At 44.3% G+C, this 23,498-nt stretch overlaps 1 protein-coding gene across 1 annotated transcript in view; it reads left to right on the top strand.

The window, feature by feature from the left end:
• The window catches only part of RHOJ (ras homolog family member J), a 55,344-nt gene extending 39,642 nt beyond the window's left edge, over positions 1 to 15,702 (top strand). The window contains exons 2-5 of the mRNA XM_009273377.1: positions 7,170 to 7,228; positions 12,319 to 12,483; positions 13,927 to 14,022; positions 15,242 to 15,702. Coding sequence (XP_009271652.1) covers positions 7,170 to 7,228; positions 12,319 to 12,483; positions 13,927 to 14,022; positions 15,242 to 15,388 — 467 coding nt within the window. The 3' untranslated portion in view covers positions 15,389 to 15,702. The remainder of the gene's footprint in view (positions 1 to 7,169; positions 7,229 to 12,318; positions 12,484 to 13,926; positions 14,023 to 15,241) is intronic.
• Positions 15,703 to 23,498: the final 7,796 nt, after the last annotated feature.

The following is a 23,498-nucleotide window of genomic DNA, read 5'->3' as shown; positions in this document are numbered from 1 at the left end:
AGCTTCAGCTGCAGCTGTGCAACATTTCCTGAAGATAGGTCCACAGCAGCTAAAATAAAGTTCCCCAGATACCGACCCAACCAAAATCAAAGCAGCATGTGAAAGATTAATCCCTGGCAGCCCTATCCCTATTTTCTTCACCTGGATCAGCCAAAGAAAGATATTTCTGAACACAAATATGACCCAAAGTAGGATTCATAAATGCACCTGGAGCACTTAGAAGGTGCTACAAAAATGCACTGCCCACATTTACTTTGCTGTTGAATATTCAAAGCTGCTATTTCTTAAAGCCTGGGATATGTAGTTTCAGTTCAGTTACTTAGATGCCTGACTGTTATGGGAACCAAAGGGAATTAGAGACCTAAATGTCTTTGAGGCATGTCTGAGTTTCAGTCCCTAGTTGGAACGTAACAGGGATCCTCATGTTTCAGCCATAGAGACCCTTATTTAGGAGCTATGCAGTATGAAAGGAAGACAGTGTATAAACAAGATTTTTAAAATCTCTCTCCTTCAAACTCCTACAAAAACACTCCCGTCCTGCCTGGGGTAAGCCTCAGAGAGCAACAGACATCTGTGAAGAGGAGGGAGATTCCCAGTTCATTATGAAAGTTTTCACAAAACCACATTCAGGAAGGAAGGAAAATGTCACCCAGCAAGCAAACGTATCACCAGTATCCCCAGAGATATCAGCTGTCGGAGAACATACCCCATTCAGTATATTGATAACTTCACTTCACAGAAATCGCTCTGAAAGGTGTCAGAGGAAGGAACCTGAGGTCCCTGAGACACCCTGGCATTTGCTGCAGTCCACAGACAATGCATTTGCTCTTGATGATATGGTCTGGACTTTAGTCATGCCTTGCAAAGATGATTACTCTACCAGAGAGGGAGTAAAAACCCCTGGGGAAATCATTGACTGGTGCCCACTTCTGAGGAGTTCAACTTAAACCTCAAATCTATGCCGAGGAAAACACAAAAAACCCCCACCAAAAAACCCTCTTAATTGCAGGTGGACTCTATTCTTTATACGAATGACTTGACAATTATTCTGGTCAAGAACACGGAGGAAACTGGGAACGAATGGTTCAGGCATTGCTGAAAACGTTCTGATTTTATAGGTTGGTGTTGCAGCGGATTTAGGGCATATTCACAAGGGAGGAGGGATATCAGCCTCTTCATATACCAAGAGACCTGTGAAGAAGGAGATTTGGTTCTCACCTCCCTGGGAGCTGCTCTACTCCTCCGAGGTGACACTGTGGTTCCAGTCCCTCTGACAGAGTATGGAGCAGTTCACCCATTATTTTGCCAATAAGGTCTATGTTCCTTTGTGAATTTGAATCCTTCCCCTTTCCAAATGTCCTGGGCATGATTAGGCCACCCCAAGTCAAGACAAAGTATTTCACTCTACAACTGAAAGTTTTGTTCAACTAGAAACTGGAAAAATACATACATATGTGTATTTTATATATAAAAAGCGTGTGTGTGTGCATGCAATGTATTTTAAAGACAAAAATGTTGCTTGTTTTATTTCTCATTGCTATCCTCCCTCCTTAGTATCAGATCTGTATTTAACACTGATCAGAACTAGTTATAGTTTCATGTAGAGCTTCACCCAACAAATACACGCAGGAGCAAAGAATTTTGGTTTGAAGTAGCATTGTGAAACTGGGCACAAGCTGAAGCCAGGAGTTTAAAACAGCATTGCTCCCTCTTGAGTGAGGCCTGTATGAACGAGCACCTCTGGAAGTGAAAGGAAAGCTATAAGGCACACATGTAAAGAGCTTTCTATCTAGAAATGAAAAATTTGGTCAAGTTAATCCCTTAAAACAGTAAGAACCCAAAACTTCCATCTAAACTCCACTGCAGCTGACCAAAAACTGCTCTTTTGTCCATGTTCTGATTTTACCCTCTTTCCCAGCTGGAAAAGAAACAGACTTGGGCATTTCTACTGCCAGCAGGTCAACCAGAATTGCAGTTGTTCTGATACTGGGGACCGTTAGTCTGTGTTAAGTAGCATGCATCTGGTACATATAATCATAGTGAACAGACAAATGCACAAACAACAGTCAGAGCTTGCTGACAAGGGCAGAAGATGGCCCTTGTGAAAGATTGAGGCTTGACACAGATTAATTTGCCCAAAAAAATGAGAAAGCCTTTCCATCCAGGCAGGTGCTACCATTTCTGCTTGCTGTCATGCTCCTGGCATCTCTCTCCAAAACAGCTGGACCTTAATTTATTGGTGGGAAGGCACTAGAATAAATAGAAGCCTTCTCCCATGTGGTATCACATTAGACATTGCCTAAGCTATTGCGTATATTCTGGCTAGTGGTTTCACAGTCATTTGGTTCTGCAAGCACTTCTTCACAGGCATGGAAAAATTCCCTGTGATGTGCACATCCACTCTCCTGTACAACAGCTGAGTGCGTCTGAGCTTTTGCATCCTAGTTTGGTGTCATACCAGAGACTTATGTGTTGCTTTGCACTATTAATCAAGGACAAGAGATTCTCGGAGGGCAGCAGACAATTTACGTCCCCTTTCTGTCAGTGCAGACTGTGAACGTTGCTGTTGTGTGGCTGAAGGGTTCTTCCAAGGGAAAATTCAGTCCCACAAAGTCACCAGGCCTTTGCTGCAAGCAAATGAAATACAATGGAGGAAGAGTTTGGCAAAGACTGATCATTGACAGATCTGGGGCAACCTGGGCAACAAGAATATCAAGAAAAATTGTCATATTGTCCCCAGGAACACAAACTAATCACTTATTTATAAACAGAGCTCCCAGCTCAGACCTGTTCATGGTCCACACCCCAGATCCAGCCCACACAATAACTCCATCTAGCACCTTGCCTTTCTGCTGTGGCTTTCAACTGGGACAGCACGTTTCAGAACTCTGTGTTGAAGCCCACTAGGAAAAACCCCAGGCACACAGACCTGCGACAAAGCCCTGGCTATGACCCAAATGGTTACTCAAACTCTAGCAAGCAATACCCAGATTAGTTATGATCTAACTAACATTTTAAAGGCGGTGTTTTATACATCCTGCAGTTGGTTAAAACCACCCAGTGAAAAGAGGAAAACGTCTGCCCCGTCACATAGTCTGACGCAACCCAGACTGGAGCCAAATGAGAGCCAGGACTGTGCGAGTATTCAGCCACATTTTATTGCAGTCCCCACTGCACTTGGTGTTAAAGGCCATGCCGTTTCAGTGCTTAATCAATATATCAATATGGCCAGTAAATGGCAAGGAGAGTTCGTATTTATCTTGTTACTTCAAGACGGCTCATAAAGCCGAGTTCACAAGCCCGTAAAGGAGCCTGCATTACCCCCGGTGACTGGGAAGGAATTCCACATTGGCTTCCCATAGGTTTGGCCACTGAGAGAACAGGAAAAGATAGTAAGAAGGTAAGTAAAAGTAAACTGAGATAAAGCCAAAAGGAAGGCCTACAAATCTAGCAGAGCAATCTCAGCTCATAAATACGACCTACCAAGTGGACACGCTGAACAGCCTTTTGCCTGACAGAGGCGGACTGATAAACTCTTAGTATAAAAATACCATGATGTTTTCACAGGCAAAAGCCATTTATTTTGACATCTGTTTTGCCTGCACGGAAGTGTGGTGGAAATTTCAGCACCAATACATTAATCTAGACGTTGCTGTTTCAAGACACAGTGATTATTTGAATTGTCAGTGTGAGCCATTTGGTCCCCACTGCATTCAGAGCCAGGAATCCAAAGACAGCAGTGTGCCTGTTGCTGAAGTTTAGCCAACAAGACGGTTTTGCTGGGATGGTAGCTGTAAACTTAGAGAGGTGATGTGGACAGGAAGGATATCTTCTGATAATGAGATAGTTTAGAACAATCGACAAGAAGAAAGAAAGCACAAAGTTTGATGGGGAAAAAAAAAAGAAAGGAAAGAAGAAAGAAGAAAGAAGAAAGAAGAAAAAGAAAAAGAAAAAGAAAAAGAAAAAGAAAAAGAAAAAGAAAAAGAAAAAGAAAAAGAAAAAGAAAAAGAAAAAGAAAAAGAAAAAGAAAAAGAAAAAGAAAAAGAAAAAGAAAAAGAAAAAGAGAAGGAAGAAGAAAAAGAAGAAGAAGAAAAAGAAGAAGAAAAAGAAGAAGAAGAAAAGAAAAAAGAAAAAGAAAAAGAAAAAGAAAAAGAAAAAGAAAAAGAAAAAGAAAAGAAAAAGAAAAAGAAAAAGAAAAAGGGGCTGGTACCATGCAGAAATTCACAGCAGGACCCATGAGAGGCAGGATGCTGTAAGGAGAATTAAAATGTGATGTGCAAGCTGGGGAGACTCAGGGTGTATTTTTCCAAAAGCCCTTGCATTTCTTAGCCCTTGTGTATGTGAAGAGTAATGGTAGGACACCACCAGCTCTTTATTCCCTGTCAGCATTTCCCAGAGGTCACCAAGAGCCAAACTGAACTGTACAAACTATCAATAACTATTCAGTGTGTGGCTCCACAGACCTGTTGCAAAACATCGACCGTGACTTCATGGACCACAGAGCACAGATAATCGTTCAGGAGCTGTTGCAGCATATCCTTCTGGCAAAGCATAGCGCAGCGGAGGTGGACTGGACCTCTATCCAAACAGCTGATCTCCAAACCATCTTAACTACTGGAACAAGACAGCAATTTGTATCTGCACCAGGGCTTTTTGCCAGTGTACCTCTGCCAGTCAGATGCCGCCAAGGGACGGGCCAGCAAAGCTTCACAGCAGCCTGAGCCTGGACAGAGTAAATTTCAGTGTGACTTTTAAGTTTTTAAAACACTGAATACCTGAGCTGATCTTTTGCAAGCAGGGCCCAGCTCAGCTTGCCTGCGCTCAGGGTTAGCCAGCACGAGAGGCAAAGCTGGATAACTATGTCAGTACTGACATAGGCAAATGTCTCTTCATATTCGTCGTCAAAGCTGGATAACTATGTCAGTACTGACATAGTCACTTCGCATTCGTCGTACACATTACATCACTTGCACCTCCATGCGCCCTATCGCCACACAGTTGCCATATGAGCATCCTGCTTTGGAGGTGCTCTGCAGACTCCAATACAAATTCAACCAAGGACTGACAGCGCGACTCATGCTCACATGCAGTCCCAAACACCACCTCGGCCAGCTGAGCACTGCATGGCTAATGCATCGCAGATGGAAAATTGCCTTCAGCTGAAGGGCACATCTTCCCACAGTCGGTCCTTGAGCAGAGTAAAATCAACAGAACAGGTCTGGCTCCTGCACTTCTTGGCGTACGGGCAGGTTGAAGGCTGGGCAAGGCTGCAACTGGAAAAAACCTCACACCTCCCGGCTGCCTCCGGTAAGCTGTGCAGGACCACCTGTGGCCCCCACTGCTTCTGAGAAGGGAGCTAAGAAAAGCAAGTGTATTGTCAGTAGACTTACACAGTTCATACCTCTACTGGGACATTTTGAGACTCCCTACACCACAAAAAGTTGAAAACCAGGGCTCTGGGGAGGTTTCATTCAAATTAGTTTATTCAAGTCAGGTTGAAGGAAGGGGATAGGGTGTCTGGACTGTCTCCTGTCTGCGTTGGTACCCATCTCCCCACCCTGGTAGCTCTTCCCTGGCTCTTCCACCCGTGGACATCCATGCTTAACAGCTAGCCCCATTTTGAGTTCCCCTGGGAGCTGCACTGTGTACAAGCTATCTCCTGAACTGAGGAGCGGGAGGAAGGCTCTCAGCCCCTTTCCCATCTCCTCTTTCCCCTGCACATCACAAGGCAGCCCCAGCAGCGGGTGTGTGCGGCCCGTCCTGCTCTCATCAGCAAGTCTGGTCCTCGCTGAGCCTTTGTACTTTCAGGATGTCAGTTTTGTTCTGTTTATATGCTAGCAAAATTACCGTGTCGCTTTGCAAGCAAGTAAAGCTGCTGAATAATCAGTCTGTCCAGCCACACTGACAGAGACCTCAAGTCTAAGAGATTTCAAACAGGACATTGTTCCCCACTGCAGGAGCTATTAACTTCTATTTGCTGGTAGGTGCTTTTCTCCTACAAAAGTCTTATCACTTTAAAAAAAATCAGTAAGAACCTGTGTGATGTTTTCAAGCCTCCTCTTTGCCAAAAGTAACTATTAATCTTTTCCAGCCCTCCTGAATTGCAAGTTGTTATTGGCCGACAGGCACCAGTGCTAGCCTCCCCCCCAGCCGTAGCTCTATGTTCATACCAGCCGTTTGCCCTCGTGCTTAAAAAAAGTAGTAGTCCATGGGAGGCAAGAATACCATTATTTTGAGCAACTTTCCTGATGAATGTTTCAAGTCTTCCTGTTGACTAATGGGTGGAACTGGATTCCCCCCCTTTCTTTCCAGTTGAGTGGTAATGATTTAAGCAGATTAACTGGTTAACTAAATGTCATTAACACAGATCTTATCCTTTATACAAAATAACACTGATTACAGAGATCAGCTAATAATGGGGTTCATCCAAAGGCAATGAGAAAACATTTTCATCAATGTCACTGGGCTCAAAATGAAGTTCAAAGTGAATTCTACTAAAGGAGTAAACATGCTGAGTGTGATCAAAAAACTAAGCCATGCTTTCCTTTGTTTGCAACAGAATCTGTTCAACATCCCTGCAAATATTAGTGCTCCTCTTCCTCCCTGTCCTTCAAAGCATCCACCACACAGCCCCATGTGTTAAGCACTGCCACCTGCGATTGCACGACATGGGACAGGACAGGTTGCCCAAGAGGCAGCGCACCTCCACTGAGACCCACCAAACATCAACCTCTCCTGAATGCTTCACTGTTTCACAGCCTGGAACTAATAAAATAATAAAAAAACCCTGTCAATGACGCATGACAAACCTACCTCAACGCTCACGGCAGGGAGGCAGGAATCCTGTGTTTTCAAGTCCTAGAACCTCATGGGGGCCTGCTGGTGGCTGCAGAGACAGAAGCAAATGTCCACTGCTGTCCGGGTCTCTGATAGCAGCAATGTGTGCAGCTCATCTGTTTGTGAAGAAATAAGAGCTTGGCATAAAGCATTTGCTTCTGTTGTGACTTTAGATTGCCTTCAGTTTGGGTTGAATCTATGTGCTTGGTTTAGGATGCATATTGTAAGGTATGTGTCTAGCACAGGGGTGTATTGGCATTTTAGGATTAAAACACATAAAAATGAGGCCACTGGCTTGTGCATAAACAACATCTCTTGTTTCTCTCTTCCAGTAACTGTGACTGTGGGAGGACAACAACACTTACTGGGACTTTATGACACTGCAGGGCAGGTAAATTACTGCAAAACATTTATAAGTTTCCTTTGCCATGGTTTGTTTGTTACTACCATATACTGGTGTTTGTTGTTCATGCTGTTTGTGGGGGTTTTTTTACAAATATTAACAATCAGTTGTGAGTCATAATGGTTGAACTGCTGACCTTCTCCTTTTTGTTTTCTAAGTAGAAATTTCATTCTGGTTCAGCAATAAAACACACACAAATACTCATCCCTAAGACTGCATTTTGTCTAGGCAAAAAACTGAAGCCTGATTAGGCTGTTCAGCCTCCCATATATCCACCTCCTACTGCAAATATGAAGTTTCATATAAAGTCAGTGTTTTCTTATATTTACCACATGGTGGCATTGAAGATACAGAGAAGAATTGCCATTTCCAAGATCAGAAAACTAATATAATGCAGCACCAGCCTACCGGTCACCAGCTATTGACTTTTTAAGTGGTAACCCAGCCAGATTGGCACCCATCCCTGCATCCTCGCAGGACAAGGGTGTCCATTACAAAAGAGTCTGTGCCCCATGCTTGCTTACATATATAATGCTTTTACTCTTTCCACTGTCCACGTTCTGATACAAGCAAGCAAGTGTGCTTGCACTAAAAGTTTGCCGAAGAGCTCTGGTCTGTGGGCTGATTTCACCCCCTGGAGAGGAGGAGAAAGTATTTATCACTGCCTTGCTCTGGCAGTAGAAGGGCAGAAAAGGGTACAGGGAGGAACACACTTTCATGGTGAAATTTCCCTCTCCTGCCTCCAAATGCCAGCAACTGGCAGAATAAAGAAAGGACCACCATCTGCACAGAAACTTTGCAGAAAATCACCTGCTGAGAGGAGAGGGAGCAGGTCCCAGGTCTCTCCCAGCCTGGGAGGGCTGGAACCCACATCCACCAGCTCCTCAGGTCAGAGCTGGCACTGATGCAAACAGATGATCCAAAAGCCAGTCCCAAAATATGACAAGTCCTTGTCCCATACTCAATGCATGTCCAATTTTCTATTCTGTGCTCACAAACACAGAGCTCGGAGCATGTCTGTCACGATCCAGCAGCACTGCAAGCCTTTGCAAACGAGACTGGAGTTATATTCAGTTCTCAGTCAGATTTTACCCAGTGCCTTAATATTTCTACTTGTTTTGTAGAGCTGACGGTTCCACCTGCCACCCATTTCCTCAGCAACACATCCTCTTATTTGTCCTCCTGAGCCAGAAGAAACACTAACCTGTCTCTGACAAACTTCACCCCTCCATCCGTTCCTCCATAATCATTTTGCCATCTCCTGCTTCAAACTAGCCAGAGCACCGCCTGCCTCCAAGCACCATTTCTAACTCATCAGCCTCATTTCCCTTTCAGACCTTGGTCCAGAGGACGTGGCCATCTAGTCAAAACTCAGAGCACGAATCGCTTCTTGATGACTAGATTGTATCTCCGTGGAGGCTGATAGGGTGATGCTTCCCACATGCTCAAGCTATAACAACAGATCATTTGGGTTGTTTCCTCCCTCTTTCTCCTTGTGTTCTGTGGCTTTCCAAAGGCATTGGTGTGAAGTCATAGCCAAAAATAGCTTGACATTACAGGGCTATAAAATATATCCTAATGAAATAACAATTGGAAAATGTAGTCCTGCAGCAGGACCCTCTGTCAGCCTGAAGGGATAGCTGGCAGAGACCCCAGATCTGGGGTATCTGGTTTTCTGCATTCCTGGCACAAACAGTCCTAGAAGGAAAAAAACAGCGGTCTTTTTTCCCCAGGCTGGACTCAGGTGCAGAGTGCTTTAACGGGCTGACATGACAGGGAGCGCACATGAGATCAGCATGGCAGCAACATAGAAAAAGCAAGTTTTGCTATACTTTCTGGGCCCGAGCGCTGCAAAGCTGCTGGCGGTGAGATAGCAGGGAGGAAGCAACACCGGTTGATGCCTCTTGGCCCCGGCAAGTCATAGGCACATAATTCAGCAAGGCCAAGTCTGGTGCTGGCATTTCCATGCCAAACCAGTGGCCAGGCATTGCAACTGGGAAGCCTTGCACTCCCTAAATAACAGGCAGCAAAATGCAAGCACGAGCCAGGGAAACAAACTAATGATCAGCTACAGCCCAACCCCATGAGGACTCATGTCCCTTCCCAAACACCACTGTCACTAGCTGCAGCACCTCTGGATATGCCCCATACCCATGCAAATGTCCAGTCCCTTTTTTACTCTATTTATTTGCTTGACTTCAACAACCAACTGTCTCTGAATGAGAAATGATCCTGACGTGCCATATCCCACAACAGTCCATTGCAAGGTTTTATAGCCTTCTCCTAGAGAGCAGGTATGAACAGAGACAGGGTCCTTGTCTGATGTGGTCTGGAGGTTCCTGCCAGCCCGCAAAGACAGGGAAATATGGGAGCTCTGGTCGACTCTTACCTACGACATTTGTGCTTGTACTTTAACACATGCGTGCAAGCTCCCGTGTGCCCTGACAGGTGACAAGACTTCTGCTACATGATGCTTGGCTGTCCCTCCTTACGGTTTACATAATGCTCTGTGCTGCTAACACAAATCGGGAACGCTCCTCCTGAAAAAGGATTTTCTAGGGGCTCCGAAGGAACAAGCAAAATAAAATGAAATGCACACTCCTGTGGCTGTCACTGCCAGGCAGAGCATTCGCGGCTTTTAGTTTGTAATTTTAATGGAACAGTAAGTTCCAGCCCCTCTAAATATGCACATCTGGAATATTGAAACCGGTTATATTTAGCCAATTTCTTTCCAAAAATCCAAAATCACATTTCCTTGAGGGCTTGCTGCCACCGCGTGGGTGTTTTAGGAGGATGATTTGCAGCAATTAAACCAAAAACACAGAAAATGCCTTTGCCAAACACCTGGTATCAGCCCATGTTGACTGTGGCATAATCTTGGAGAAGTCATCAGGTTTGATGTTCTCAGTTAAAATAACACCCCATAATCAGGCAGGCATCAGGCCAGGCCTCCCTTACCCACAGCATCCACATAAAACTCGGCTGTCTCTATAATGCAATTGCTCCTTTGCTCCCATCATGTTGGCATCCACTTTGCCTCTAGTAACTCACCTGTGAGAGCTAGGTGTCATCTCCAGAGCCTCGCATAAATCTCCTCCCAATGACTTTGCTTCTTCATTGCCTGTACCGCTGATGTTCCCACAAACGTCTCTGAGTTTTCTTTCCTGCCATTCTTTGAGCATGGAGAATCCACTCTTTCTTGGGCTGATATGTCCAAACACCTCCTCTTGTCATGTAAATCCTTCTTCAGATCAATACTTTCTATGACACTGGAAAGACATAGGTCAGTTGACAAATACTCTGGCTTTACCCCAAATACTGTGGCTGTGAGGCTGGAGGTGGTAACTGGAAATTTACTCTTCCTGTTGAAGTGGGTTTGGGACAATGAACATTCAGTTCGACAAAACAAAACATTTTGTTTGTGGTTTAGGATGTTTCTTTAAACTTCTTTTTAATGAGGCGGAGCTAAATTTGAAATGAAACTTCCTTTCAGAATAAATAATTAAGTTTTTTTGTTTAGAAAAGGTTGGAGCAGACTGTTTTTACATCATCCATTAGTTTTGTCAGAAACTAGTGTAGATTCAGAACCAGTCTGGGTCATCTTATCACTGCACACTCAGTGAACAAAAGACTTCAGAAAGAAGATTTACCAGTCTCAACTCATAATTAAGCCCTCTCATTTGTTGACCCAACCAAAGCAAGACAGAAGCGAGACTGAATTAAGGCACCCTCTAATCCGAGCACAGTGATATAGTGCTGCATCAATTTCTCCTGCAGGACAGACAGCAGTTGCATTGCTCCTGCCCCTAATGTGGGTTTTCCCTACCTCAAATAAATGTTCTCAAGTCTGAGCAACAGTGCCTGGATATCTTTTTTTTTTTTTCCATTTTCACTGAGTTATTAACTATTTCAGTATTTACAAAGCAGAACTACACCAGTTGAAGTTTCAAGTAATTATAACCAAAAAGACCGTACTGCAGAGATTTGAGGCTTGCCCAGAATGCAGAAACTGTAACCTAAAGACCTAGGTCTCAGGCTTGACAGCAACGTGTATTATCATTCTCCACATTCCAACATCATGTTCCTTTCCCCTTTTTTTAATTCTGGACCCCCCAAAAAAGTCTTCAGAGCAGGTGTAACCCCTCTAAAAGCATCTGTTTCATTGTACTGAAATTTTTTAACACGTTTCATTGAAAAGTACCAACTAGACACAGCTACATACACTCTCACTATCAGAAAGAGCCAGTCTGTCTCTTTCACATGGCTTGCAAAACCTCTGCTCGCTCGCAACATCTCAGGCCTGGAAACAGACCCAAATTCTTTCTTGAAACTCAGCTATCAAAGCCAGCTCATGACATGATGCAGTTGCGCTTTGAGCTGTTTGAAAATTCACTCTCTTCAACTACTAGCACAAAGAGAAGACATCTCTCCTTTCCCAGTCCAGGGCCTGTGGAAACACTAAATCACCCCCAGTGACTTACTCAGCCACTGCAGGTTGGACTTGATCCGCTTTGTGCTTTCAAGATGAGTGTCTTCTGCTGACTGACACATTGCTGCGTACCATACACGACTGCGATGGCACCAAATAGCCTGGAGACCCATATTTGTTGTATATGGTCATGTCTCTAATGCCTACTGGGGAATAGAAAGCCCATAATATCAACAGAAAAGCCCCTAAAGATGTGTGTCATCAGCAACTATTAGCTAGCAGTGACAGTCAAATAATACTTCCCAGGATGGTATCACATTGCCGGAGGGCTGAGGCCAGTACATGCAGCCTCAAGATCAATTTTTATTACACCACCAGAGATGGCCGCTGTTTAGCATTACCCTCTACACCAGCATCACCACAGATAATATACACACAAACAAAACGTGTTAGCTCTTTTGGGTAAAGATGCTGACAAAACAGCAGCCCTGGCCCACGAGACATGACTCTGCTCAGCAGCTCCCTAGAGATTATGAGCGTGCATGAGCAAGGAGGGACAGTGTTGAGCCGTTCATCAAGAGCCAATGTGATGCCCCCAGTTGCAGTTATCCCCCACCATATAACACACTTGCTGGTTTCCCGCTGGCAGGAGGACTACAACCAGCTGAGACCCCTGTCCTACCCCAACACGGACGTGTTCTTGATCTGCTTCTCGGTGGTGAACCCTGCCTCGTACCACAATGTCCAGGAGGAGTGGGTGCCCGAGCTGAAAGTCTGCATGCCCAACGTGCCTTACGTCCTCATAGGAACACAGGTAACACTCCTCTGGGGCACCACCAGCCATCGTGGGGGTCTTCAGAGCGAGGGGGCTCCTACTCCACCCCAGGGGTGGCTGGAGGCTGAGCTGTCTGCAAAGGTTTCCCATTTAACTTCTTATGTGAAATGCAGCCAGACTTCCCCATTGGAGGAAAACTCAGGGACTGGGAATGGAAACAAACATGCAGATGTCCCATCATGCTAGCCACAACTGGCAAAACTCATCCTATTTTTTATTCAAATGAATATTAATGTGGTATCAAGGCATGAATACCTATAGGGAGAAAAGATTTCTGACAGGCCTTTAGTGAGGGGAAAAAAACTCATCAAAGTCTGTGGTTAGAAGCAGAAGCTAAACTTCAAACTAAATTTTAAGAATGGGAATAATTAACCAAATGACTGACTTAGAGACATGGGAAGGACAACCTCCCTTCATGCTTTTACATCAACGTTGCAATTAGTGACTCACCATCCTGCTTGTGTTATAGTGGATGTTAGACTAAACGATCAAACCACTTTATTTTTGCCTTAAAATCTATGAATCTATCAATCAAATAAAAATGCCTTACATATGGGTTTGCTTCCAAGACACAGAGTGGCTAGAGACTGTGAGAAGTAGAGATACAACCGTCTGGAAAATGCCCGAACACTGGACAGTAACCTAAGCCAAGTTAGAGAAACAGATCAAATTCTGATCAAAACCAAAATCTTCATGCCATAGCAAAGTCCAATCGTTCAAACACTGGCTTTGTTTTCCACACTGGAATAAACTAAAACATCCGCTTTAAAATAAAAGTATTACCCTTTGGATCACACGCTCTGAAAATGGATGGGTTTGAAATGCCAGAATGCTTCACTTTGATGTTTTCCATGGAAATAAAGGATTTTGTTTCGAGTCAGTCAGACTGAGCTGCGTCTGTCATGCCTGTCAGGGTGGGTTTTGGGTGATGCAGTGCAGGGTCGCAGCAGCCTCCCCTTCCAATGTGGCTCAGGCTTCCATCGACACTTTCCAAGATGCATTGTGAGAGCCATTGAGAACCGTATCTTTAGTGTACCGCAGCTGTCTGAGCTGTGGTCCAATAACCTGCCAAGGAGAATTAATTCATGTTAAACAGAAAAAGAAAAACTCAGGCTTCCATCGACACTTTCCAAGATGCATTGTGAGAGCCATTGAGAACCGTATCTTTAGTGTACCGCAGCTGTCTGAGCTGTGGTCCAATAACCTGCCAAGGAGAATTAATTCATGTTAAACAGAAAAAAAGAAAAAAAAAAAGAAAAAAAGGAAAATACATGTGCAATTCATTTCTGAAGTATCATCTGAGGTGAGGAGGACAGATGCCCTTATGTAAGAACATGACTGTGGGTTTGTAAAGCTATGAATATCTGTCTCAAGAACTACAGCAAGGCAGTACTGAGCACAGGGTTTTGCATTTTCTACTAGATTGATCTCCGGGATGACCCCAAAACTTTGGCTCGGCTGCTTTACATGAAGGAGAAACCACTCACCTATGAGCACGGAGTGAAGCTCGCAAAGGAGGTAATAGTTTTTCTGAGGTCCCTTGAAATTGATTGATCACAGCTTTCCATTGGGTTTGTTTCGTTCAAGGTGAACTCCTCTGGGGCACATTGGTTGGTCCTAGCCAGAGGTTAAAGCCTCTGTTCAACCAGGCTGGACCCAGACACAGATTGCGGCTCCCGAGCCTGCTGTTCTGCTGCGATACCCAATCGAGCTCTAAGCAAAGCAGCGAGGTACACAGGGAAGCAGGTGGCAAATGGGCAGCAAAACAGATTTTACTGCCTCCTTTACCTAAGTCAAGTGTGTTTCTTGTTCAGGCTTCTGTCAGGAGGTGCGAGTGGCACCTGACAGTGACACCCCCTGTGAGTGGCAAACCCCTCTCTGCAGTCACCTCCTGCCAAACTCGTCCCTACCCCTTACAAAAACACAGACAACTTGATTCTCACTTATCCATTGCACTTCAAGCAACAGAGAAGGAGGTCCCAAGGTTTCTGTGCTATTGCACCTTTCTCCCAGGAAGGTAGGGGGATAAAAGCCCTCCCCAAGCCCTGAAATGCAGGCATCTGGACCCCAGCCATTTCCACCTTATATGCTGCAGATGCTGTTACAAGCCCTGGCCCTCCAAGGCCAGTGAGAGCATCCATTAGCAGAATAAGCTGAATAAGCAACAAGGTTGCTGAATAAGCTGAGGCTGCTTTCCCGGGCCACTGTGTGTGTTTGTGTCATACCAGCACCCCCAGGAGACTCCCATCTCAATATAATGCTTCCCAGTTCCCAGAAACCAGCTGGAAGCCCTCCCCCAGGTAGCAGCTCCCTGGCGTTGCAGGAGACAGGACACGGGGGTGACAGGTCAGGGGAAAAGAGCCAAGCATATGAAGGGGCTCAGCTAATGACCCGGCATCTCCTTGAAACCTCTCAGCGGCACAGAGCCCAAGCTGCTGGTCCAGCACTCGAACACGGGCGCAGCCTCCCTCTCTCTGTGGAGGGTCCTGCAGGGAATTCCTGCTCCCCATAGAGATACTGGTGTTGATGCTCATCCCTCCTCCCTCGCTCAGGATGACCACCTGAGCTTGTCCCTTAGTCCCATAGGCAGCAAGATACAAAACGGAGCAATGACCTCACCGCCCTTCTAAAGGTCTGGGCTTCCCTCTGTGGCTGGACGCATATGCACGTAGAGGGATGGTGGAACAGGTCGCTCTGTCTCTCCCAACAGTGCGTACTCACGTTTTCTCTCTTTCAGATCGGAGCACAGTGCTATCTGGAGTGCTCAGCCCTCACGCAGAAAGGCCTTAAGACTGTCTTTGATGAGGCAATCCTGACCATTTTCCACCCCAAGAAGAAGAAGAAGCGTTGTGCAAAGTGCCACAGCTGCTGCACCCTTGTGTGAAGTCACTTTGAAAGAAAAACGAGATGAGTTCAATGAAACCAAGCAGGTTAGAAAGGCAACGAAGGTCACATGCAACTGAAATGGGGAACATGACCAGAAAGGGGTCCTTCCTACCCAAATATAGGAGCCCTCCGTTCTGTGAAACCTCCAAGCTGTATCACACTAGGCCAACTCATGTCTATGTGCTTTCCTTATCCTCCAGAGTTGTATGCAGCCTGTTCCCACTACTGCAGACTGCACTGAGCCAACAGAAACCAGGACGCCTGCTCCTGCTTGACTTTTCACCTTAGGAATAAGGTGAAGGTGGTGTCTGGAAAAACAAAGAACTAAGGGTGGTGTAAGAAACGAGAGAAACTCCATTTATGGCCTTAAGCAAGAATTGATCAAAATTAGGTATTTGCAGTACTTAGGAATTGAATCTGAATTGACTGAAAGCACATGGAGATCTGTAGAAATCTAATATGTAAGATATACACTATAGGTAGGATGTACCTTTAAATTACTTTTCTTTTATAAGACTCGCTAGTTCAGGATATACTTTAGTTCATTCAAACTATATGGAAGCAAAGGTGGAGTGATTCCAGTTGGTTTTCACTTAATGGTGAAACTTCACAGCGTCAGTATGTTGCTGCACCCAAGCTATCAAAATGGATCAACATTTACCTCCAGACTTAAGGAATGTTCTTACAACAAAAAAATGCAAATAACTGTATTTTAACAGGGGAATGTTCAGGCTGAGCCATGTTTCTATAAGCTGGGAAAGGAAGAACAGAGTTGTAGCATTAATGTACTGAAACAAAGAAATTCTGCCACCAAAGAATTTTGCCCTAGACATGAAATAGCAGCGTGGAACAATCTCTTTTCCAAACTGAGAACATGAACGAGACTCATTGCCATGGCAACTGAAAATTTACCTTATAGATCAGCTGGATTTCTACATCTCACCCAGCAGATGAAAATAGCAAAAAACAAAAAGCCAAAGGTCACCCTGACTTCAAGTGCTCTAAGGTGATGCAATTGCCTTAAGATTTTTTTTTTTTTTTACGGAGTATCTCATGTAAAAAAACTCATCAAAGTGGAGTTGTAAACATGTTGATTTATTGTAGTCTCCCTCCTCCCGTTCATTACTTCTTTCTTTGCTCCCGTTTTTCCGTCTTCATTACTGTGAGTGCTGTTTAAGTTGCAGCGTGGCTGCAGTCCTCAGGAGTGAACTTTCACCCGAGTCGCAGATGATGGGCTGCAGCCGATAGCACAGAGATGGGAAGTCCAGACCTTAAGGGAAGGCAAGCTGCCTGTTAGCTCTCTTTGCTGTTGAAGAAAGTGTGCCTTTTCACTAAAGCCTCTCCAGGGAGCCTGTACTTTTGCACATCACAGCGATACAGATGCTCAGAGGTGAACTCGAAGGGCGTCTTGTTACTTGCATCTGCCTTCGGGTACCCTGGCAATGCCATGAGACTGTCTTGTTACGGATTTCATTCCCCAAGCAGAAAACCCCAGTGCCAGCAAATATAGATTTCAAGACCTCTGATGTAACTCCTTGCAAAAGCAGTGTCTGTAATCAGCATTTCCAGAAGTGCTAGGAGTAAGCAAGTAACAGCAGTTACACCCTCCCAGCCCAGGGACACGTGCCCCGCACCCCCCCACACACACCCCACCCCAGGGGACTGCCAGCCTGCTCCCCTCCAGAAGCACCGTGGCATGGCTGAGTACACACATGCAACCAGAAAAATTCTCACGGTTAGTGGTGAATTATAGACCCGGTGTTACTCAGAGCAATTAGCGACTTCAGCAGGACCACAGGAACTGCACCATTGGTGCAGAGAAGGGAACGAGCATGATGCAGTGCCCAGTCTTGCAGTCATTGAGGCTTATGGATCCAAGCTCCTCCCTTAGCACAAATTCTGTTTACCATGGACACACCTACAGAAACCAGATCTGACACCCCAAAATGTTTTCAGGTAGAAATCAACAGTTCTCTCTGACAAACATGATCAAATTCGAGGCAAATGCCTTGTTACTGTTACCCAGCAGGCTGTCACTCACCGTCTCTTTCCCACTGCACACAAGCGTGGATGAAAACAGAGCTGTGCTAAATCAAAGACAGACAAAAGAAAGATTTCCTCACTGCTAGCATTCTTTGTGCGTATTTGATATTTGGTTTTATTATGTCCCAGCCGTTTGTTTCAAACGGACTGGCTGATAAAGCACAGCTCAGAGCAAGGGCAGCGCTGGAGCCCGGTGAAGGAGTTCATGTCGTGCCGCGGCGGCTGTCTTGCCGTCCCCATGCATAGCAGTGAGTATTCGCGCAGCTGGGACACTGGCAATCAGCTGAACTATAACGCGTAAAGAGATATTAGGGGAATATGAGGAAAACTAGGAGTGGATTAAATAAATAAATATTTAGGTAATGTTTGTTGGCTTACAACATGACTAGAAGTCCACTGAAACCGAAAAAAAAAAAGCTTTCAACAGATTTCAGGGAAAATTAGAGTTTCACTGTGCTGCCATTTACTTCAGTGGAAATAAAACAGGATGATTACTTTGTTTTAGCTCATGTAGGTTGCTGTAGAGCGCTAGCCTCTATACAAGTCTCTGGTTAAAGTAAGTGAAGTCTGTTTTAGCTGAAGCGCAATGCAAACACTCAGGTTGGAGCTGCCAGATATTCTTAGAGCTTCACAAAATACAGAGGAAATAGAAATCCAGACTGACAGCTGAGCTTATCATAAAATAATGAGCACACTGGAAAAGTGCAATATAGCATTCCCGGCATGCATCAGAGAAAGCCACAAATGATCAAATGATATTTTTGTGTGCCACTGAGTATCAGGGGTGTCTATTAATACTAATGGGATGGCATAGGATAGGCATATAAAATCAAAAATCAAACAGGAAGTTGTAGCATTAACATAACTGCAGTGGTTTGAGGAAAATTAACTGAAAAACATGTGGTGATGTAGAAGCTAAAATGCTACTGTCCTAATGTATTAAACTGCAGCACCCTGCACAAATCATTGCATAGCAGCGAAAGCAGATAGGGAAGTATTAATATGCATACAAAAAAAATGTTAAGACTAACTAGGGTTTTATTTGCACTTACAAAACCAAGCACATCAAGTTTGTCAGGCAGTAAAATTTCAAGTTTTTCAAGCTGATCGTGACCAAAATCTGACATCTGGGAGCTGCAAGGGAGGGAGGGTGGTCACAATCCACTGAGAAATGGCCTCTGCACTCCATTTGGTTTTAGTTTCTCTTCCAACAAAAATAAATGTTTTAAAAATAGCCACGGTTAATGCAGGTCCCATAAACATTATTCCTGTGTTAGGTTATGTACACACACTTACCCATGCAATGTGGCACTTACTTACTCAAGGATCTGCCCTGTTACACTATTATATTGGGGAGGCAGGAACAGCACAGGCCAATGGGCTTTAGAAAGGGATTGTAGGCAGATGTAAGGAGACTCATTGACTATCTGGCAAGTCATACCTAATACCTTTTCTAAAAGCCAACAGATGGTGTGTGAACAGGCAGCAAAGCTTATTTTCAGAAATATCAAAACACCAGACACAGTGCAAGCACAGGCATAAGGCAACAGATACAAACTTTGAGTTATTTTCAAGCACCATTAGTAACAAGAAAAGAAAAGCAATAAAGGATTGCCAGGTGAAAGGAGATGGGTTTTCTCACTGTAAGATGAGCTAGAAATCAGACCCCGATTTCACCTTCAAAGGAACACGGTTAGGAGAGTCGTAAAGGCTATAAACCATCCCAAGAACCTATTTGACAATGTCCTCTTAATGCAACTGATGTCAAAACCTTTCCTGGCAGAGCTGCCTTTGCTATTAGTCTCCTATCATTTCAAAAGCACTCACAACTTACAAGAAATCTGCTAGATCCTGTAAAGCCCATCTCCTTTGGCCTCTTCTGAAACCTTAATGTTCTACCAGGAGTTGTTAACCTGAAGTTGTAGTTTCAGAGTTCCAAAAGGCTTTTCATGCAAACTCCTGCAAGGAGATATTAGAGATATTAGGTATTAGAGAGATATCTCAAGACATTAGAGAGTTGTTATCACATTAAAACAACCTACAGATGCCTCTGCCCTTCAGAGCACTGCTAAAACACGAGGCCAGTGGAACTGGGGCAATCCTGTGCTACATCACCACTTCCAGCATGACCTGAAGGAGGTCCCACAAAGACTTCCACAGTTTGTCCTGTGCCTCCCAGAGCTCAGAAAAGTTGGGGAGAATGCAGAAACAAGGCTCTAACCCCACGCAGGTCCATCCAGGAGCATTTGTTCAAATGGGTGTAAGTCCCATGTACTTATATCCTCCAGGAGTGGTGGAGAGCAGTTCTCAAGATGAGCTCCCCCTGGTTGTCCTAAGTGCCAAACGCTCCCAGAACTTCTCTCTCTGCCCTGTAAATATCTACTGTCACAGTAGTATGTAGCTTATGAAGAACAAGCAACTACAAGCTCTTGCCTCGCATTGCCTTGAATTAGGCATGATGTGAATCTTCCCCTCGACTTCCACATGCGCCGGTCCTGACGTAAATCATCTTCTTGCTGGTGGGAACTGCAGAGTTCACTCCAAGTCCAGCGTGGCAATCAAAACAATCATTTCAGCAGCTGTCATTGATATTTCTCACCTTTTTTCTCTTTCAAAGCACCGCTTCAGTTCAAAATAAATACAGAATTAAATATAGCGCTGCATCTTAATATGCAATAAAGTTATTCCAAATACTTTTATTAAGGGGCCGGATTTTGGCAGTCTTTTTCATACTGAAGAGCATCCTACTTCACAAGGAATTGTCTCCAACTCCCTCGTCTCATTCGATCCCAATGATACCACTCATGTAAATGAGGGAGGCTGAATATGGCCATTGGTGACCTGCCCTTGTAATTAACGTATGACAAAATCTCTTCTAGCTGCTCTAGTGTTGGTGGCCTGTGTCTCCCAAAAAGCAGTCATTTCCCATTCTGCACACACCGTTCAAATCACCTGGTGTTCTGTCATGCTCAGTACCACAATCTCTCTGGTATCTGCCATCTCTAAGGAAGCGTGGTACAGAAGTACCAAGAAATGAGTTGAGAAAGGAGACAAGCCTTGGGCATGCTGCTGCACAAACCAAGCAGGACTCCCCCAGAAATAATCACTGCAACGCAACTCTAGGCAAGTGGCTAAAACCCCACCCCAAGGGTGGGAAAATCACTGTAGCAAACAGAGAGCAACAGGGAACAAAGATTTCACTACCGGTGACTGTCTGTTGACAAGGATGCATGGGCTTCACTTCCCATCGACAGCAAGCTGTCAAGATCCCATCCAAGATATTGTCCCAAGACTCCAGAGACCCAATTTGAGAATTGAGCTTTACAGGAGCTTGGCCAATTTGAGAATTGAGCTTTACAGGAGCTCAGGTTGCAAAAGGTTGCAAAAATTCTTGCAAACAATTTCTATTGCTGCCTCCCCTCATCACACCCAACCTCATACACAGCAAGTGATACAGTGGCCAATTACACCAATGATATGTATCTAGCAGATGTATTTTCAGCATGCAAGCTGCCATGTCCTTGCAAAAATGTCCCTCTAATTCAGACGTGAAAGATGCCTGTTTGCTTACATAGCTTGCTTACAGCCCATGACCTTTTCTGTAACTTTTTTCCCCAAGTGGCATAGCAAATACCTCCTGATTCACCATACTGAAACTTCATCTGGATTAAAAATAAATTGCAATGGCATCAATCTGTCTCAGGCCAGGCTTGTTTAAGAGCACATTTGTCTTTTCCAGCAAAGCAATCAACATATGCTCACGTTGGCCCAGAGACCATTTGTTCAATGAACAGGTAGAATGCAGGAATCTGGCTGCACATGCCGTTCTCCCTGTATTTTCCTTTTCCCTGAAGAGGATTTGTAATGTGTTTTATCCTACATAAAAAAAACAAATCTGGAAATAACAGAACATTTTCTTGGTTCACAAGTCTATAGGACTGGAGGAGCATCTGCTGTGACAGGAGGTGAGCATGGAGCGACCTACGTCAGATAACTTCTAGACACATTTGAGCTCTACGTAAAAATGAAGACAAATCTCTACTATAAATGTTTATTTTCCTCTTAGTGAATAAAGACCCTCTGAAAGCAGGAAGAAGCCTCCCGCTGATTTCGGTAGTGGCTTGTGATCTCAGCTGTCTTCACCTATCTAAACAAAACACAAATAGATATATTTCTGCATTGAAAAGTTGGGACAAAAACACCGATTAGAAGTAATGAATGCAATAGAGTAGCATCTACACTTCCACTTTTGGGGAGAGATGCAAAATCAGGGCCCAGAGCCACAGTTAGTCAGTTTGATCCTAAAACTTAAATTTCATTTTAAGATGTTAAGGGGACGCCCATAACTAGGATGAAAAAAAAATCTTCAAATTCTCTTTTCTTTGTTTCAGTTAAAGCTTTCAGAAACATGTGAACAAGAATCTATTTTTCCTGGGCAGTTCCAGGAACCCCACCAGAACAGCAAAAAGAGTCAGGACCTCATTGTAAGAGGAAAATGATCTCACAAACCCATATATCACAGAGCAACAAGCAAAAATCATATGAATCGCTGTCAATGGTGAAAAATCTCTTTAACTTTGAAAATACATTAACAAAAATAACTTTGAGCATGATCCCCACCCCTTCCAGAATGTGCAGACCGCAATGCAGTGTTTGGCTGCTTCTTCTAACTATAATTTTAGGGTGGGATTTTCAAAGATGCTGTACGTTGGCTTCATTTCAATTCGCATGAAGACAATGGGAAATTTCAATGGGGTCCACACATGACTAATGTGGAAAGCATTTGAGAGTCTTTACGTTTCCTCCTTTTCTGCCCTTTATTGTGGCTGACCAAGCTTTGAGCATACAGATACACTGAGCCAGGTCCAAGAATCTTTTATACCTTTTGGCTGCTGATTGTGGACTCCCAAAAGAAGTTAGGCATCTGGAGACTTTGCTGATCTGATCTTTAGCTTGAGCTTTGGAGATTGGATTTGTAACTCCTCATTTCAACCACTACTGAGGCTAAAGATGAAAATGATTACATTAACAGTGTAATATTCAAGACAAATGGGTATCTTTGCTGAGTTTGACACGGCACTCATTGCTGTCATTTAATTTCATCTCATCCCATTCAGGATGCCAGATTTAATTTTGCATTTGGTTTTGCCAAAGATCAGTTTGAGCTCTCGTTGATATCAACTCTGGTGAATTTTGACTTTGATCGGAGGTTAATGAATTCAGAGTAAACAGTTGTCACCAGTCTACAGTTTCCAGATCTTCCAACACAACAGTTATTTGTACTGTTAACATGTAGAAATTTTTGTCTGATGTCTGTCAAAGTAGTTTGGGTGTAAGCCATATCCATAGTATGACTGTCATATCGTCTCTCCCAACACTTTTCCCCAAAACAGGCAGCTGCTCTAACTGCTTTACAGAACCGGCAGGCACTGAACTGCCTTGTCAGTATGGAGTAAATGAGCCCAAACTTTCTCCAAACTTGTAAATATTAATTCATTAATAAGCAATAACACAAAGCTACGTGAGAGGGTAAAGACACTGGCAAAGTCTTCTTCACTCATGAGCAGAAGTGATCTAAGGTGGTGAGCCCAGGTTGCCAGGTGGCAAATGCTACAGAGCAAGGCGTAACATGGTGTCCATGCTGCCCCTGCAAGTATGGCGTGAGCCTGGCGAAAGGGCTCAGAGGTGCCTCCGTGGAGTCACACCAGGACACCCGGGGCTCAGCAGCACCTTGAGACTGGGAGGGCTTCAAAGAAGGCTGCAGAGGGGAGCAGGGAGATGGACCTGAACTGTCCTCGAGTGCCAGGATAACTGAATCCAGTTTAACCTGTTATGATGTTGATGCACTTGTCAAATACAAGCATTTCACTGCAAAGAGATTCTCTGCTCCCCTGAGAACACAAAGACAAGAAAATGTCTTTCCTTTCTTTTTGCATAGTACTTCAGCAATACTTAAAAGTAACAGTGCAACAAGTTATTCTAATTGAGTTTGTGAAGCAGGTGTAATGACCTCAGCACAACTCAGGACCTAACACATCATCAGTCAATTCTTAGCAAGTTAAGAA

This window comes from Aptenodytes forsteri, unplaced genomic scaffold, assembly GCF_000699145.1.
Source record: "Aptenodytes forsteri isolate BGI_AS27 unplaced genomic scaffold, ASM69914v1 Scaffold479, whole genome shotgun sequence".
In the NCBI taxonomy this organism is placed as follows: domain Eukaryota; kingdom Metazoa; phylum Chordata; class Aves; order Sphenisciformes; family Spheniscidae; genus Aptenodytes; species Aptenodytes forsteri.
This window is presented reverse-complemented; position numbering and strand designations above follow the sequence as displayed.